Source organism: Myodes glareolus, chromosome 8 (assembly GCF_982192425.1).
Source record: "Myodes glareolus chromosome 8, mMyoGla1.1, whole genome shotgun sequence".
NCBI classification, from domain to species: domain Eukaryota; kingdom Metazoa; phylum Chordata; class Mammalia; order Rodentia; family Cricetidae; genus Myodes; species Myodes glareolus.
Genome location: NC_142033.1, coordinates 86,162,084 through 86,178,769, shown reverse-complemented (window position 1 = coordinate 86,178,769; position 16,686 = coordinate 86,162,084). Strand labels below are relative to the sequence as shown.

The following is a 16,686-nucleotide window of genomic DNA, read 5'->3' as shown; positions in this document are numbered from 1 at the left end:
GCCATCTCTTCAGCTGAATTCTCAGTTTTGCTTCTCTTCTTTCAAATGAATGTACATCTCCACCAGATGGAGCCTTTGGTGGTAGGGGTTTGCCCTTAGGACCCCTGTTCCTATTGTCCCAGTGTAGAGTAGAAGGCTTCTCTTTAAGGGTTCTCATCTCCTTGCAGTTGTGATTGTGTTCTCAGCATCTGACTTATTTGTTACTTTAACTCCCCCCACCACCCACAGAAGTGTACATTTTCCATATCCCCGTGCTCACTTTTTGCTCTAGCTCACTGTAGACGTGGGGAAGAGCGGTGAGCAGGAGCCGAGGGCCCCTGCAGCATTCCTTCTGAAAAGACATTACCTCCAGGAGCTATGCACACAGGTGACGTGGGGCCAGCTACTTACTGCAGTCATTCTGGGCTCTGTTGGTCATGATTTTGGTTTTCTGATTGGAAGTCCCAAAGAATTTTTTCCAGTTTATTGTATTTGCGTAGCACAAGTTTCGGTTGCCGGAAATGACCACATCTCCATCGCTTATTTCCTTGAGGGAACGCAGTCCCAAGGATGTGATGTTCAGGCCAACGACCGCAAGAGAAAACTGACCGCTGAATGGGGGAGAAGGAGAATTGCATTGTCCATGACAGTGAGAACAACACGCCACCTGACGGTTTTGTTTTTATGGGCTACTTAGGTTTCCTGAAAACCGTGTTCCCATTGTTAATAATCATTCTGTGAAAAATATGAATCATGGCTTTTGAAAAATGCGAGTGTTTTTTTAAGTTTCTTCAAGGAAAGGATGGTTTCTCATTCATTTGTTATCTCTAACCTTGGGTAAAGTGGAGGCCTGTTCAATGGCCTGACGCCATTGCGTTTGCTGTTTTTATACCTTTCCTAGAAATCAAAAACACCAAAATGTACTTGAACTCAATTTGTCTGTCTGTCTACACATCTATTCATCTAGCTATGCTCATGGTCATGCTTATTGAATAAATATCTGTAGTGCCCCTTGACAAACACTGTGTAGGTTAAACGTATGTCTCTTTTACTTAGGGAACCTGTCTAAAGGTGATGCCATCATACAGGCAGTGGTTTTTGTTTCTTTATTTGCTTTTCCATTTCTACCACACTTTCTCCTCCTCCCAGCCCCTCGCCCTTCCACTCCTCCTCCCCTTTTTTTCAGAAAGGAATAGGTCTTCCATGGATATCAGTCAGCCAGGGTATATCGAGTTACAGTGAGACTAGGCACCTCCTCTCATCTTAAGGCTGGATGAAGCAATCCGGTAGGAGGAAAGGGTCCCCAAAGCAGGCAACAGGGTCAGAGACAGTCCCTGCTCCCACTGTTAGGAGTCCCACAAGACGACCAAGCTACACAACTGTCACATATGTGCAGAGGGCCTAGATCTGTCCCATGCAGACTCCCTGGTTGTCGGTTCAGTCTCTGTGAGTCCCTATGAGCCCAGGTTAGTTGATCCAGGTGCTTTTTGAGTCCATATAAATGAACACAGCCTTAGGGAGAACAATTAATCAAGAAGGGGGACTTAAGTAGCTCCATGGAGGAGTGCCATAGAAGGACAACTTTCTCCAAGCCACAGCGTCTCATGTCCGAGACGTGGAGAGCAGAGCCAAGTAGGATTCTGCAAGGCACGCTCCCAGTGGATGACGAGACTGAAGCTAGCCAGACAAAAGGGAAAGGAATGCCACTCCACGTGGGGAAAGAGGATGCAGGCTGTCTGCAGGCGAGAAGCGCTGGAAGACAGGCCTCGGGACGGTGATTGAAGTCAGAGCCCAGATCTATGGCCCTGCTGGAGGAACTTGGGTTGTCCCAGGCAACTGCTGGCCAAGCACATAGAAGCAGTGCGTATTTGTAGGAAGCTTCTCTGACACCAGCATCAGGAATGGGCTGGTTGCAGCAGGACGAAAGGAAGAGAATGAAAGTTAAGAGGTGACATGTCAGAGAGGAATCAAGTATTATTTGACAGCCCCCCTCTCCCTGTTCGTGGTTCTTCCCACTTCCCCCTTCATAGACCATCTCTCCTCACTGTCTGTTTCCAGAGAAGTGAGGGGTCCTGGGTAGGAGACCCACACTGGGAATTCCACTGGGAATTCTCCTCAGAGAAGCCAAGGAGTCAGGATCTGCCTGGGGTCTTTCTGGCAGGTCAAGCTCCAGCATTTGGTGAGTCACACCAGGTCATAGAGCTCGTCCCCAGGCTGGCCTTGGTGAAGGAACGCTCCTGAGAGCCCCAGAAAGCAGGAAGCAGACGTAGCTGTGCGCTTATTATCACAAGCGTCTGACTAACGGAGCTGGTGGAAAGCAATGCATTTTCTGTGTGTGTCGTGCTATGATATGATGTGAGGTTAGCGGTGGCAAATTTCAGAAAAGGTTCTCCTAATGTTTCCAAGGCAGTTCGAGCTGCACATGTCCAAGGTTCTCTTCCTCACCACCTTAGGATTTCTCTCACTCTATTAAGAATCTCCCTCCCTTCTTCCCTCCCTCCCTCCCTCCCTCCCTCCCTCCCTCCTTTTCTCTCTATCTCCCTGTCTCTGCCTTTTTCTCTCTCTCCCCCCTCCCATTTGTGTGTGTGTGTGTGTGCGTGTGTATCTTTTTCTCTCTGTGCACACATTTCATTGTTGTGGCTGGAAGAGTGGCTTGGGGACCTATAATGTCCACTTGGGTCCCCTTGTGCGATATGTTAAATACCTTCAACTTCATCACTATCAAAGATTAGCCAAACACAAATAAGGACATTCTGCAAAACACCCACTCCCATTTTCTCAGAGTATCAAGGCAATAAAAACAGTCAAAGCCATAGGAGCTAGGGGCATTTGAAGGAGACTAAGAAGGTATTAAAAGTCGGTGCAATGTGGGATTCTTGAGAGGACAGAGAAAGGACACATGCATTCACGGAGAATCTGGCGAACTCAATAAAGTACACGGTTGAGCGCATGGCGCTGTGCAGAGTCAACATCTTTATCTTCATCCACATATCGGCTCCTGTAAGTTGCTCACATTAGGGGAAGTTGAGTGGAAGTTTATCTCTGTCCTGTTTCTGTACTTCCCCTGTAAGGCCCATTTCAAAATTAAAAGCAGAGATAATTTCCCAGGCTTTGGTTACGGCTGACTTACTGTTGCTTTGTCCTGCCACGTATGATTTCTAGGTTCTCAAAAGCATGGAGGTCTGTCCAGTTTTCAGGCCAAGCCTGAATCAGCAGAAACCCTGGATGGGAGGAAGAAAGGCTTAGACACATGATGCTAGAAGGTTCTTTGTTTTGTCGGATGCATGTTCTAGGACTCATGGTGTACGAACAGTGTTGGTGGATTCTCTGGTCGTCACCACTAAGGATGACAGTGTACATACTGACACATGTCCTGGTGATCTTTAAAAACACAATTGAAATCCTGCCTCCTTCATGGAACTTTGAATCTCTGACTGCACCTCTCTCAACCTCCAGGCCGATTTCCACCCTACAGGCTGAGGACCTGCCCTGGCTCTGATGTCCTTCAAGGCTTATCAGATTACACACTTGGTTCCTTCTCTGACTGTCTTCAAGTAGCTGCTTACTTAGGTCTCATTTTAAATACTTTCTTCATTTAACTCTGATCCCCACCTCAGTCTTGTTTTTTAGATCTAATTATCCCTTTTTAACGATGAAGAAAACGAAATGCAGGTGGCAGTCATGAATCCAAGACTCCCCAGTGGGCAATCAATTTAAATCTAGTTCAGGAACCCTGAAACCTGAGAACCCACACCTCCCCTTCTTTTTCTCTCTGGAGCTTGGGGTCTGTGAGGATGACGGCCTGTCTGAGCTGGGAAGAGCTGTTACATGTGACCACATGAGGTCCAGCATGGCTGCAGCCTTGGCTTAAAGTGCTTCCAACGTTCAGAAAGGGAAACAATTTTTACAAACTCTCGAAGAATTAATCAAAATGGTAGAGCTTCAGATACCACATTGCTATGCCAGAGAAGAAGGGGGAATGTCTGGTGGTTTCTGTAAAATGTAATCTGTTGTATGCGCTCCCGGATACACCAGCACGAACCTGTTATTTCCTTTACGGTTTTTAGAATATCTAGTTCCCGTGGGTCTAGAGGAGGAGTCCGTGTGAAGGAATCCCTGAAACAGACAGCAACATGATGATTATTGGTCATTTTCCATGGCTTCAAAGAAGTAGATTTGGCTGCTCTCTGTCCGGGTCACTCAGCTGTTACTTACCCCTTAAAGGCCACTGGCAGGATATGAAGGTCCCCACTGATGGAAGTGCAGTATTTGAAGTGTTTGATGTTAGTCGCGTTTATGGAGAGTGTGTCTTTAAATTCGCCAATGCCTATGCCGTTACAAACTGTTAAGGGAGACATTTGTTCCATTTACCTCTGCTGAATTAAGAAGGCTGCACCCGCACAGGCAGAAACACGAACCCCTGTTCCAGTCATCGTTAACTCATCCCGCTATGAGGGAACCCTCCAGGTGTCGGGACCCTTGGCAGGCTTTGGTGTTCCAGTCACTGGAATGGGGGTTTGGGGCTGCCCTTGTCACAGATCTTGCTTCGCTTTGAAGTCTCCCTGTTGTTTTCTACTTGGACTGAATCTAGCTACTCATAAAGACATTGGCTCCCCAGCTTTTCTGTCCAGGACAGTTCACCTACCTGGGCTGCAGGTGGCACCACTGTGCCTGGTTCAAGAGAACGCCCGCCCCCCCCCCCCACCTTGGTAACTTGGCTTTGCAAGTTTATCTTCTACTTTACAGACAAAGATGTGCATTTTCTTTCTTAATTAAAAGAGTAACGTGTGTTTGTTTGGAGGCAGACATGAGAGTCCAGCAGGCACAAAGGTCACGGAAAAGGTTTGTCTACACCCGTAGGTGCCCTACCTTTGCGACAGGGCCCATCACACTTTTTACACTTGCGAGCACCGTCTTCCTCTACTTCATAGTAGTCAGGACCACAGGCCCGGACACACGAGCCGTGATCTGTCACCACATAGTTTCCTGAGGAAGGGATAATGAAAAGAAGGTGTTGAAGGCCATGGCAGGTGCGCCCAACCTTCCACAAACATCCTCATGCCCCGCTCTACATGGGCCACCGGAAAGGTCCCTGATAGTTTGACTGACTTTACGTTGAGGAGAGAGGTTGACAGGTTTCAACTTGAAAGGGAATTAAGTTTGAGTCTAATGACTTTTCTGACGGTAATGTGGGGAAACACAGACATTTGATCATAGGCGTGAAGGGGAGAGGGAGGAAACAGCACCATGTATGCTCACTGACCGGAAGCCCGTCTGTGAACATCATCAGCTTCCTTTGTCAGGTGTCCATTTGGAACTTTCAGGTAAATCTTGAAATCGTATGCGACACCCATTAATGCGTCTCTAACAGCCCATGTCCCATTCAGGTGACTGCAGTTTGTTCTGTGTTTGATGCCAGCTTGGCTCTTCCCCACCTACCATGTGGTCCTTGGTGGAGCAGTGAGGGGACCAGCTTGTGCTGCTTCCCAGACAGGCACCCCAATCTGTTTCTCCCCTTCTCTTCATTCTGTAGTCTATCTCATTTCATATTTATGATTATAGTGTGCACTAGAGACTCTTTGCTCCTATTTTGAGTTTCCTAAATAGATCCCCAAAAGTATGGGCACTGGTAGTATATCTGTGGGTCATATGCTCTTATTGTATTAGGTTTTGAGTATTTTCTGTGGGTTTTAAAGCTCTGTTAGCTAAGTCTTCACACAGAGTCCATCTGTGGCATGGCTGTGGCAAGTTTTCCTTCATCTTAGTTTTCTTTTACTTTACAGTGGCTTATTATTCTATTTCTTCTTCTTCTTCTTCTTCTTCTTCTTCTTCTTCTTCTTCTCCTCCTCCTCCTCCTCCTCCTCCTCCTCCTCCTCCTCCTTTTTCTTCCTTGACTCTTTTTTTATTCTTTCTAAATAGACTTTCATAACCTAAATCTAGGCAGGCAAAAATCTTACCCTTTTAGTTTCTCGTTTACATCTTTTTTTGGCTCTCAATTTCCTTTCTAGAAGTCAAGATTGGCTCTTAAGATTCTTTATACATTGCTTCACTTTCTCTGTTTGGGATTGATCTGTGTTGCCATTTCCCTATAGCTTCCACTAGAGTACAATCATACATAAACAAAGCCCGAACCCAAATGAGTAAATCAAAGCAAAACTGAAACGGCAATACTCCAAGATCCCAACCTTAACCAGAGCCTTTTCTACTCAAGAAGGCGGATCTGCTGCGTTTTCTAATTTAGGTCTGTTAAATGCCAGCATAGTAGAGAGTCAAATGATGATGGTGCCAGAGGGCGGTGATTTTGTGCTTGTCACTTCCAAGACACCCCCATGTTACTATAGCTGGCCATCAGACTTGGGGTGAAACAACGGGTGTCTTTTGTAACAAAGTCTGGTTGCCAACCACATGAGGACTGGCACAGGTGAAGCCACCCTTGTAGGAGAGAAGCCCTGCCTGCCACAGGTTGCCTCTGCCCCTGCCCCTCAGCACTGAGCTGGCTGCTCACCTTCGTATCTAGCTGGGCATACGCCAACCTACCAACAAAGCAGGCACAACAGACCCCAAACTGCCTAAGAGTCCAACATAAGATGAAAGAGGTCACGGAAGATGGGTGAATCAAAGGTGAGCAACTCACGGGGGCATTTCTTCACACAGGTGGCCCCAAAGCTGTACTTCCCTTCCGGGTTGACATCCATCTGGTAGGTGGTGGGGTTGTACAGCATCAGCGGTGGGCAGGTGTCTTTGCATGTGGCTTCGTCTCGGAACCTGTGGCAGACCTGTTGTAGGAGGGATGACATGGCTGGTCAAGGACTTGCCATCCAAATTAAAGAAGCCCAAGGCCAGGCAGCCTGAGATCAGGCAGGCCAGTGGCAGCTCTCGGTGCTTAGGTGTTCAGTTAGAGTGGGGAGAATCTAGTAAGCTTTTCCATGGCAATCAGAAGCACCTTCCTCTTATAAGTAATAAGTATTATTTTTAAGTATACTGACTGTCCCAGTAGCTATAACTTAGGGTTTGTGGTTGGAAAAAAATTATCTCTATTGATTACAGGTGATGAAAAATAAAGAAACATGGCACAGCAAGAATGGTGTGGTATTATTTTTAAATCCAGTTTACTTTGGGTTTCTCTTATAAACAGCACCTTAGAAAACATTTTGGAACTTGTCGAAGTGCAGGAATCTTAGCAAAAAGGTTTCATACGGAAAGGGCCAGACCCAAGGTTTTGGCTCTTACTAAGAACCCCATGTGTAGTCTTCCCCCTGGGCTTCTCATTAGATCCAGCCCAGACTGCCCAAGTGAAAAAAATATCTCCAGGCCCAGCTCTGGTTTCTGGGATTTAAGAATCTTCCGTTTTCAGAAGCCGTAGAATAGTCTAGACTGTAGCTTAGGGTGGACTTCCTCTTCCGGAGCCTGACAGGGCCTTGCTTGGTTTTATACCAACCCCAGAAATTGCATTCACCATCCCTGACACCTACCAAACTTCACACTAGAGCTTTTGCCAGAGCTTTGGTTGTGGCAGGGGGAGAAAGACACCGTGTGAACATGTGATGGTGTGGACTAGGGGAGCAGTCCAAGAAGCATCGGAATATGGTGGGCAAAGCAGATGATTCCAAGGCCATACTGCCCAAAGGTCTGTGGGACACATGTCAGGGGCTCTTAAAGAAACAGCTCTCTCCATCTGTTACAATGCTGCTGTTGTCGGTCAGGACAACACTTATTGACAATGTGCCCTACAAGGAGGCTCCTGTCACAGTCAGTAGGGAACAAGCGCAAAGCTCCCCAGCCCAGCTCCTCAACACCTAGAGTCTTACCAGACAGTCACTCTCTCTGGGCCCTGTACACCCAGCGGCACATTGGTTGTGGCAACAGTCACTGGGGGACCTGCCGCGACAACGCCGGGAACATTGCTGGGCACAGATGATTTTGGTCACTGAAAAAGAAAGATCACTGGAGAAACACTGCCAAACTTCGATATTTGTTTGTGCTGGGAAAGGGGAAGTGGGAGCAGAGAGTAGGGTATCCTGCATGACTTGGGCACTTGGGTAGCTGACTTCTAGGCATTTTATGACAGGCTGAAGGATCCCGAATGGTTAGTCTTAGATAGCTATGTGCAATGAGGTTGGTAAGACTTCCATTTATGAAACAGTTAACATGGGGTCCTTTGTCAAGCTTCTGTATTTGTCTTGTTAGCAAAGAGCAGGAGAGGAGCGCCACACACTGTGTGGACTCCGCTCACCGCGGCCCGCGTGGACTCTGCTCACGGCGGACTGTGTGGACTCTGCTCACGGCGGCCCGTGTGGACTCCGCTCACAGCGGCGTGTTTCTCAGACCCCGACCCTGTGCCGACTTACATTTCTGGCAATTCTCTTCTCCTCCTCCCCAGCAACTTCCATTCGGACAGCTCGGATCACATTTTTGGCCTGAAATAAAAATCTAGTAGTTAAATGTGCATTTTGATAAAAGTAAAAAAATGACATGGAAGCAATGATGCCTCCCCCAAGGTCCCAGAGGATGCTCTAGAAACAAGGAGTAGTTTGGAAACTTTGCATTCATATTTGGCTTGGATGCTTTTTCTGTTCAACTAAAAGACTTGTTCAAGAAAGGAAAACCCGTGGACTGGTTTTGTTGGCACGTGAGCTGTGGAAACTGAGAGAATACTTCTGACTTGTCACAACCACACAGATGACAAATCTACATGAACCCAGGGTCCAGAAGGTGCCAAGCAGATTGGTTCCGTGTGTACGCACTCCCCTTGTTATATCCAATCTTGACTGAGTGGTGGGCAATCACTGCTGGGTTTAGGGATGCAAAATCAGGGCTGGCAAATCAGCACCCTTCTCCTCCAAGCCATGGAGTCGTGTAGAACATTCCACAGGAAGGGAACATTCTTCTTCTGTGAATCATTTGGCCAATTACCTAAAACTTTGGCTAATAGCTGGCATGTTATTGTCTGAAAATCTTTGTAACTCAACCATTTTTGTATTTTTGTATTTGGTCAATATCAAATTGCCCCTACAAAGGTTTTTAATCTCTTGAATTCCATTCTGCAATTAATCCCACCAAGAAATGCGAAGATCAAAGTGTGAGGCAGCATGTTTGTTCGAAAGTCCTGCAGTGTGGATTGGATTTAGTTTTCTTGCTTTTATTTTCTGTGGTTCTGGGTATTTAACGCTTCCACTGGGATTTTAAAAATCACTCTATTTAGTTCTAACTCCCTCTTTGGGGACAAGCAGTTATTATATAATATAACTTTATTTCACAGGGAAGCTTATTTGACGGTGTCTGAGTTTGGTTTTTCAATTTGTCATTGTAAATATTCATCCTCATGTTCCCTTCTAGGATTTAAATATATATTCATATTTATTACATATACTTAACACATATTTGAAATTTATATTGAGGTATGGAGTAGCTGATGAATGTATTTATTTTCTTTCATGTAAATCCACTCTTTTCACCTTAAGTTCTAAACCTTATCAACCATAATATATGCTGGTCACAGTGGGCAGCTCTTCTGAATCCAGACACCTCACCTACATAACAGTTAAAATCACCTCGTAATACTGATTTCGTTCTTGTTTCAGATGAAATATAGACTTCTCCAAAGGATTGTGAGTCTGAGAAACACTGGTCAATGGAAGTGAGTGGAAGGTAGGAGACACAAAAGACAGATCTCCTCTCTTTTATTAGGTATAACTTTCATGCCCTTACTTGATTTTTAAAAACTCCAGCATGCCATTTGTCCCTTAATCATTGTCATTACAGAATAATTTATTGAAGGCATTCTTACTGAAATGTCTCTTGTTAATGCAATTTTGATTCATTTAGGCTTATTCTCAGGACTAGTGCTACAGTTTGGGTACATAATGACCCCTAAAGACTCCTATGTTAAAGGCTTTAGAACACAGAGTGGTGATGGCAACTTTAAGAGCTTGAACTAATGACCACCCTGGCAAGATGTGTTCATGGCTATAATAATGGCCTGAACGTTATGAGGGGTAAACTATCCATTCTCTAGTTGGACTTACGATCCACCCCACAGGAGGAAACACATGCCTGCTGCTATAAATCTGGCCTAAAACTCATGGCTGGGGAGCTCCTAAGCCCTGGGGAAGAATTCGCTACTATTATTCTGCTAAACGAACATACATTGCACTGCCTTCAAAATACTTAGCTCTCTGCCATAGATTAGTGCCCAGTCCTCATCAGAGAGACTTCTTTGTGTAGTAGATGATGATGCCTACAATGACTCAGTGTCTGTGGAGTGCTCAACCGTACGCAGGACATCTGTATCACAGCCCTCACTCCTACGACTCTAGGAACATCACAAAAAAAGAGGGTAGAAAGATTCTAAGAGAGTTCAGGAGGGACTACTATGGAGCAGCATCTTCTGGACACAACAGGGCTGTTGTACTTGCGACCTCACAGCCACTGTGGCTGCCTGCCCAAGGCCTGCAGAAGACCAAGCCAATCAACATTCCAGCATGGATGGGGGAAGGGACTACGAGAACCTACTCCTGGCTGCTGGAGGAGGGAGAGCCATTTTTCAAGGGTGTGGCCACTGGTCCGTGAAGCATGCTCCAGTGGATGCCCCACGCCCGTGCACATACATGCGGTACTAATTGCACTCAATGGGTTATTAGAAAGATATGAAAGTGGGAGGGAGGCATGGGAGCAGAGGAGTTGGGAGGGTCACAATTCATTGCATATATGTATGTCATTGTCAAATAATAACTTCAAAGCATTATATTAAAACAGAGGTGGAAGTATTGGAAGCCCAGTCATCAAAGGCAGTGTCTTTGAAGGGACAAGAGGATCCTGACCCCTTCTCTCTTTTCTCTTTCACTATGGTGCCACAAGGTGACCATTGATGGTGGTTGTGGCTGCACATATCACAGATTTTCTAAGTTTTTCACCCCAACTATTTTAATCAAGGCATCAATAAAAAATAAAGCAACTGAGAAAAAAAAGCCACAAGACTTTTAGTTGATGTTTTTTAGGATTCATGTAGGCTCCACTGGAGGTCTAAACCAAACTCGTATGAAGCTCAGTTGCAGGAACAGGAGAGTAAGAAGCGGGGCCATGCCTTATCTCGTACCATGAAAAGATCAGCACTATTAGGAAAGACAGGCTTAGTGGAGCTTGGAATGTGAAAACATCCTGTATCAAAGTTTCCTATACAGTGCTAGAGAGGGTCACAGGTTGAGTCCCCATGCTTAGTTCTGGCCCTCTGCAAGGCCCCGGGGGAGCGGGCATGAGTGAGCTGAGAACATTTAGGAAAGCCCGGACAAATCTCCTCTTCATGGTTCTGTGTCAGTGTTTACACCGATGAGCTGATGAGCAGAGCCCACAGGATCAGGATGACCTGAGTGAGTGCCACCGTAAGAATCAGGAACAAGACAGAAGTACACATGACTGGGCAATGCCCATGAGGCAGAAGGGGAGACACCCTGTACCATGACTACCACTGCAACCTCTATCTGGGAGAAAGGTTCTCTCTGCTCAGTGATCTCACAGATGCTCCACCACCCTTGAAGGGATGGGTGTTGCCTTGTACAATGAAAAAAATTTCTTACATTACTGTCGTGAATAAAACCCTAATGGAAAGATCATTTGTTTACTTCTTTTTGTTGTTGTTGTATGTTGATGAATCTGATCTAAAGTTAACATTCTCTTTCCCACCCCAACACTGCCCACTTCAACTCCTCAGAGCATCTGAAGCTAAGGGAAGGTGAATGAGGCACTTACAGCTTCTTGGCTGGTTTTGTGATTCCATTGACATGTTGCTCAGAAAGACGTCCTGCACGATGTCCCTCCACTGGATGGTATCCACATAGCAGAGGACGGGGTTGTTGCTGAATCGCACAGCACCAGTCAGGATTTCTGAACAAATGGAAGCACAGTAACCAAATTCTTTGATTCCTATTAACTCACAAAATGCATGCACTTATTTCTTTACATTTCTAATAGTCTGCTTAATGCTTCCTGTGGGCAAACCCAAAGTCCCCAAGGTCGGCCCTATAGAAGTCCTGCTAGAGATTTATGAAGATACACTTCATGATAATGAAGGGAAAACTTATGAGTTTTTAAGGACTGGGTTGTGGATTTTAGAAATGTGGTAGCAGGAGGAGAAAGCCTATTCAGTATGCACAGCAGGAGGACCATGTGTACAGTGACTTGTAGATCTGGGGTCATATCAGACAGACTAGAATGATTGGATGATGTGGAGGTGAAGTCAGAGATAAAGAACAAGAGGGGAAATTCTAGGTATTTGGACTCTGAAGACCAGGACTGTCACTAGGCAACTGTCACCAGGCATACTCTCAGGTGTCAGTAGAGGATTTCCACTGAAGAAGGAAAGAGTGTGAGTGTGATATGAAATAAGAATTTTTTGTATGAAGATGACTCAAATAAACACCAGTGGTGTAAGGTCATATAAGGCCACAGAGTTTTTTGTAAGAAGAAATGAGAGGACTTTTACAAAGTCAAGTTTGAGCAAAAGTCAAACTTTTACAAAGGAAGAAGGCTACGTTAGCAACATTAGACATGACCACGGTCGGAATGATTTATGTATACAAAAATCCACAGATGCTCTGATCTGCAAAGGTAAATTTGACTTGCAGGCTTCTTCCAGAGAAATGAAACACACAGAGAGACGGAAATGTCTCAGCCATGTCTAAAGGAGACAGGACTGAGAATTGGGCTAGCTGATGTGTGGGTGTTACCTCCAGTGATTCTCATCTGTTGGAAGAAGGCCACACATTTGTTTTCTGGCTTCTTAGACCTGAAATAATCACTCAGAAGTTATATTATTTGCAATACTGTTTGGCCAATAGCTTAAGTGTATTTGTAGCTAGTTCTTATATCCTAAACTAACCCATCTCCATTAATCTGTGCATCACCACAAGGTTGTGGCCTTGTGATAAAGTTTTGGTGGGCTCTGGCAGAGATATTTGTCTCCTGTGGTGGCTACATGGTTTCTCCCTGACTCTGCCTACTCTCTCTGTATGTCTCTTCCAGCCTGGCTATATTCTGTTAAGCCACTGGCCAAAAGCAGCTTCTTTATTAACCAATAAAAACAACACATATACAGAAGAACTTCCCACACCATTTCCCCTTTTCTGTTTAAATAAAAAGAAAGGCTTTAACTTTAACACAATAAAATTTCATATAACAAAGCAGGTATCAAGCAAGAATTATAGTTACAATATTTATATCTACTTTATTTTTTATTATAACTAAGAAAAACTATAACTATCTATTCTTTAACTTTATCAAAGACTCCAGAAGGATATAATATTACCTAAGTTAACAGGAACTGCATTGTAAGCAACTTCCTTTCTATTTAGACAGAAGGGAGGTGATGTGGGAGGTAAAGTATGCTATGAATGTGTTTCATTGCCATTGGTTAATAGAGAAGCTGCTTTCAGCCAATGACTTAACAGAGTAAAGCCAGGTTGAAAGAGATATAAGGAGAAAGAAGGCAGAGTTAGGGGAAAAGCCATGTAATTGCCCATAGGAGACAGATGCACCAGAACCTTGCCAGTAAGCCACAGCCATTTGGCTATATACAGATTAATAGAAATGGGTTAATTTAGGATTTAAGAGCTAGCTAGGAATGCACTTAAGCTATTGGCCAAACAGTGTTGCATATAATATAGTTTCTGTATGATTATTTTGGGTCTAGGCAGCTGGGAACAAATAAGCGACTCCTGGCTACACTCATCAAGATCTAAAGACTACCATTCACATATGGGGAAAAGTCTGGAAAGACGATATACACTGCCTTTAAAGGGGACCTGGGTTTGGTTCCTAGCACCCATAGTGCTTGTAATTCTAGCACCAAGGAATTCAATGTTTCTGGCCCTCATGGGCACCTATACCTATATGCACACCCCACGCCCACTCATATACATACAATTAAAAGTAAAAAAAGCATAAACATGGGAAACCAAGCTATAAACACAGAAGTGGCCTCAACATCACACAGGCAGGAATGGGAAGCTCCTGCCTGCTCGGAGCGCTGACATGGAAAATGAGGATCTCTCTGGGGAAGCTTGCAGAGACTGCTGGGTGACAAGAGTGGAGATTTGCCCTTGTTCAAGAGCGTAGTTTAGAGGAAAGAGAAGCTGGAAGTGCTGAAGGCTTCGAGGAGACAGAGACGCAAAGCAGAACTGCAGATCTGGGGCAGGTGACAGTTCTCTCAATAGGTGACAAGGGATAAAAGGACACCAGAAGGCAGGCCAGAAAGGGCCAGGTTGGGGAACTCTGCCTGAAAAATGGAGGTGGCAACAGTATGATAGAGAAAAAGGAACCAGAGGTACAAGGTCAAACATAGCAACATAAGATAGGCACAAACACCCAGGAAACAGTGACCACCAGGAGATGAGACACGGAGGCACAGAAGGGGGAGAATCAATAGGTAACAACAATAATTACGGGAGAGGGGGCAGGATTCAATAGCCTCCCCCTTCTAACTGAATAGCGTTAGAAGGTAATGAGTAGAAAGTGAAACCTATTTTTAGTTCAAAATTCAGAAAATTCTCAGTTGTGGCAGTAGTCCTATATTAAACAACTGGGATCTGTACAATTACCTTGCATTAATTATAAAAAATAGAGGTATTCCGGGGTAAGGGCATGCACACACACGCGCACATACACAGAACAGCAACGACAGCAGTAACAACCACAAACTAGGAACTCAAGTAGCCGTTGTGTGCTTTGACTGCGGTAATAGAGTTGAATTTGTCAACACAGAGGGAGCGCACTGGCAAGTGTGTGTACTATAGTTTTGACGTGAGGGCACAGAGAGAGAGAGAGAGAGAGAGAGAGAGAGAGAGAGAGAGAGGTGAAAAAGTAGTTACAGAGATGTTTAGCAGATGAATGACGGAGCCGGGGCTGGAACACAGACAGCCTGGCTCCAGGAGCTAGACTCATACCCGCAGACATCCTCACATGTCTGAGGCAAGATAGGCAGAACAAGGCATGCCTCAAGTACCAAACAGGCCATTTCATGCACTGTGTGTATGGGAGAGATGAATGCTAGCACAAATTCAGAAACATGCGTGGGTGCTTGGAGCAGTTAAAGTGGTGGGTGGCAATTCTGAAGGCGGTTTATAGGCCGGTGAACCAGAGAGCTGGGGAAGGAAGTGTCTGGCTGGCTGTGTGGCCACATCCTAGCTCCCCACACTGGTAGGTTCCCACTCTCTGTTCCCTTTCTTTTCACCCCAACCCCTTCCTAAACCATACTTCCCCATCAGAGCTGCAGGGCACACAGAGATGACAGAATCATCCAGGGGGTACAGGTCTGTGGGCGAGAGATCTTATTGCCACGCCTATATTCGGAAAATGACACTGTACAACACCTGCTCTTAAAAATGGCCGTGACATCAAGTGAACTTACTGACTTGAGAAACAGCCCTTGACATGGAGGAAGAATTGTTGTTTCTCAACCTCTAATCCATGTTTTCCAGTTTCCTCTTCAACTTCAAAACCTTCCCTCCTCTTCCCAACTTACCCTGAATTTCCATGAAACAACATTAACCTTGAAACCTGCTTCTCAAGCCTGGCAGGATTTTTGTTCATTAGACCCTGTCCCAGGAGTGGTTTTGCTATCTCCGGGTTCAGCTGCTTTTGCTCCACTCTGGGAGGAACATCAAGTGAGCAAACTCACAGGCTATTGCTGTAGCACACTAATTGCTTTGCTATTTTATATTGCTGTTGTCAATGTTTTGCTATACCTGACCAATGAGCTGAATTCTGAAAGGCATGCAGATAGAGAAAAAAAAATGACACCTGTGGTTTGGGGTACCTGATGTTTCAGACGTCCAGTTTCACCTAGGAATAAGTCCCTGCAAGATGAGGGAGTGGCTGCGTGTCCTTTCTGCCTCTGGCCCAAGTTTACTTCCTACTAACCCAAACTCACCAAGGTTGGCTGGATCCAGACAACTCAGTCAATGATTCCTATCTCTGGATATTATTCCTCATCCATGGAAGAACTGACTTCTACCTGGCTGAAATCTTTTTCCATCCTTTGGCCTGTCATCTACACAACAGCTACCCACTGAATCCTACAAACAGCACTCAGTACATGTATTTGATAAACATGTCTTCTCTGCGTTAGGATCAACTGCAGCGACAAATTTGCCCCCCTGCCTTGATGTCCCACCTCTTACCCTGTAAGTTCCGCATGGGCAGTTCTCTAAGCCCGGTTTTGTTTTCCCCATAGTTGGACAGGACAGCTAAGGCATAGGTGTTCTCATATAGAGTGTTCCCCCTGATGATCTGCAGGTTCTCCAGAGGGATCTTCTCCACGGTGTTGAGAGCAATCAGCACATAGCCAGCCACCTCCTGGATGGTCTGAGAGAGAGAAAGAGCCTGTTAACGTGGATGCAGGAGCTGCGTTTAACCTCACAATGACACAGTGTGTCTAAGCCACGTAGACAATTAGACTTGGGTGAAGGGTGTGGCAGGGTTTGCAATGATTCTTTCATGTCTGCATTTGTATTAAAGAAGCTTGCATTAAAGTTTGCATTTGACGTGTTGGGAGTCTCACTTTAACTCAAATGAAAACAGTCATTTTGAATGAACCTCTCATGATGTCTTGTGGAAGGAAGAAGTGAGGGAGGCATGAAATAAAGAAATGAAGTCAAAGTGAACCCAATCGAAGCCTGAGTATCAGCAAAGGTAGCCTTCAGAATTTGCTCCCAA

At 45.3% G+C, this 16,686-nt stretch overlaps 1 protein-coding gene across 2 annotated transcripts in view; it reads right to left on the bottom strand.

Annotated features, from left to right (window-relative positions):
• The window catches only part of Egfr (epidermal growth factor receptor), a 169,503-nt gene that overhangs the window by 38,348 nt on the left and 114,469 nt on the right, over positions 1-16,686 (bottom strand). For both annotated transcript variants that reach the window (XM_048435465.3, XM_048435466.3), the window contains exons 3-12: positions 16,152-16,335; positions 11,725-11,859; positions 8,328-8,396; positions 7,788-7,906; positions 6,614-6,755; positions 4,849-4,965; positions 4,195-4,321; positions 4,022-4,095; positions 3,110-3,200; positions 391-590 (exon numbers count right to left, since the gene is read on the bottom strand). In XM_048435465.3, the coding sequence (XP_048291422.1) occupies positions 391-590; positions 3,110-3,200; positions 4,022-4,095; positions 4,195-4,321; positions 4,849-4,965; positions 6,614-6,755; positions 7,788-7,906; positions 8,328-8,396; positions 11,725-11,859; positions 16,152-16,335 (1,258 nt within the window). The remainder of the gene's footprint in view (positions 1-390; positions 591-3,109; positions 3,201-4,021; positions 4,096-4,194; positions 4,322-4,848; positions 4,966-6,613; positions 6,756-7,787; positions 7,907-8,327; positions 8,397-11,724; positions 11,860-16,151; positions 16,336-16,686) is intronic.